The sequence below is a fragment of the Ranitomeya variabilis genome, chromosome 4 (assembly GCF_051348905.1).
Source record: "Ranitomeya variabilis isolate aRanVar5 chromosome 4, aRanVar5.hap1, whole genome shotgun sequence".
Classification (NCBI taxonomy): Eukaryota; Metazoa; Chordata; class Amphibia; order Anura; family Dendrobatidae; genus Ranitomeya; species Ranitomeya variabilis.
In genome coordinates this window covers 294,980,871-294,983,128 of record NC_135235.1, presented here as the reverse complement: position 1 = coordinate 294,983,128, position 2,258 = coordinate 294,980,871, and the positions used below count along the sequence as shown (strand labels likewise).

The following is a 2,258-nucleotide window of genomic DNA, read 5'->3' as shown; positions in this document are numbered from 1 at the left end:
TGTTAGGTCCAGCTCTGGCCTCAGTAACTCCTACTCAGCTAACCAACAGGTGCTCTGTCTCACAAGCTCCCTAGATTCCTTCTACTGACCAGCTGGCTCTCTCTCATTTCTGGAACCCACCTCAAGTCTTTTTTTCAAGGTCACACTTTCCAGCAGCCTATAAAATGTTAACTAAAAATAACTTCTTAATCCTGAAAAAAACTTTTACATTTTTCAACATTGTTTTAAAATGTTTTGAAAGAGTTAAATGACTTCACAAATTGAAAATGATTCATGCACAAGAAAGACTCCATTACTCAAGGGATGAGTCCCAAAGGATTCACAACCTTTTAAAATAATAAAGGAATGGTTCATTTGCCATTTAAGATGCATCTTTAATGGTTTCAACAGTTCAGAAAAATAATGGAACAAGAAGCAGATAAAAATTGTGAAGAGAACAATAGGACCAAACAAAGATCTTCTTCTGGACAAATCTCTGTCCATTATAGTAAGTGGCTTTTTTACTATGTACCTGTGATTTTGGGGTAAAAAAAATTAATGGTTGATCTAAAGAACCTCAGTGACTTTAAGGGACAGGGATAAAATTGTCCTTGCCCAGCATTTTGCTAACAATTGCTCCTGTAGATCATGTATTGATATGTCATCTTATATTCTATTACTTATTTAAAAAACATAGTAGATTTGTTACTTAATTAAAATTTCATTATTTTTCTTTCTATTATAGGAAATCTTATGAAATGAATAGCAATCACACAATGGTAACAGGATTTATTCTTCTGGGATTTTCTGGAGTTATCGAGAATCAATTCTTCCTTTTTCCGATCTTATGTACATACATCATCACTGTGTGTGGGAACCTATCTATAATCCTTGCATACAAGCTTAGTCCGAGCCTCCACACTCCAATGTATTTTTTTCTTGCTAATTTTGCTCTTTTGGAAATACTATATGTTTCCTGTACCATCCCGAAGATGTTGTCCAGTCTATGGCCAGAATGTAATGCCATCTCCTTCTCTGGCTGCGCTATACAGATGTATTGTTTCTTGCTGTTGGGTGGAACAGAATGCTGTATGCTGGGAGCCATGGCTTATGACTGCTATAACGCCATATGTCACCCTCTGTTGTATACTGTGATTATGAGTGAAGTGGTCTGTATCCAGCACATAGTGGGATCATACGTCGTTGCTGCAGTGAATTCTCTAATTCACACAACATTCACTTTTTCATTACCGTTCTGTGGATCAAAAGAGATAGACCATATCTTTTGCGATGTGCCACCCGTCCTAGAACTCTCTTGCCAGGACATTTGGGTTAATGAACTTGTGATATTTGTGATTGGCGGCTGTCTTGTAATTGGTTTATTCATACTAATAATAATTTCCTATGTGGAGATCATTTCAAAAATTCTAAAACTTCGTTCCACATCCAGCAAGAAAAAGACATTTGCAACCTGCTCCTCTCACTTAATAGTTGTTGCAATATTTTACGGTTCGGCAATTTTTATGTACCTCAGATCGAGGTCAAAATATAGGATTGGGCAAAACAGCGTGGTCTCTTTAATGTACACTGTTATTGCTCCTTTCTTAAACCCTTTTATATACAGCCTAAGGAACATAGAGGTCAAATTAAGTATCAAACATATATTTTTACAGAAGATAAAATTCTGATACATTTTTTCTGTTCATTTTTAATTTTTTCATTTCATTTTCAGCATATACAATATAATATGTTGCTTGGTGCACAGTTTGCAATTTAGTCTAAATCCAAAAGTAAAAGTCTTAAATGATTTGGACCTGACTGTAGAGATCAAGTCAAATATTGAAAATATATTTTTAGGATTAATATAATTTGTTATTCAATTGATATGTTTGATGATGAACTGTGCGCTCTGAGCTCCTATCACTCGTCTGTAAAACTCTAAGATTTCCATATCTTTTATAGTGCTAGTCCCCTCTGGATCATTGTGCTACACCATAGGAGATGGAACAGGATCCTTGATGTGAACAACTGGCTAAGACGATGGTGCAGACAACAAGGATTCAGATTCCTGGACCACGGTGTTAATTACTTGTACAACGGATTCCTTGCCAGATACAGCCTACACCTCAACAAACCTGGGAAACACACATTCACCATAAGACTCGCTACACTCATCAGGAGGGCGTTAAACTAGAAGAGGGGACGGGAAGAAAAATGTTAGACACGAGCATGAAGCCAGAAAATATACTGATGAAGGATATGAGGTGCGGCAAAGAAGA

At 36.5% G+C, this 2,258-nt stretch overlaps 1 protein-coding gene across 1 annotated transcript; it reads left to right on the top strand.

The window, feature by feature from the left end:
* Positions 1-737: 737 nt before the first annotated feature.
* Positions 738-1,667, top strand: LOC143768859 (olfactory receptor 5V1-like). Its single transcript, XM_077257483.1, has one exon. The coding sequence runs from the start codon at positions 738-740 to the stop codon at positions 1,665-1,667; it is 930 nt and encodes a 309-aa protein (XP_077113598.1).
* Positions 1,668-2,258: the final 591 nt, after the last annotated feature.

Excerpts from the sequence above, each read along its gene's own strand:
- LOC143768859 (XM_077257483.1), top strand. The coding sequence starts at position 738 with ATGAATAGCAATCACACAATGGTAACAGGATTTATTCTTCTGGGATTT.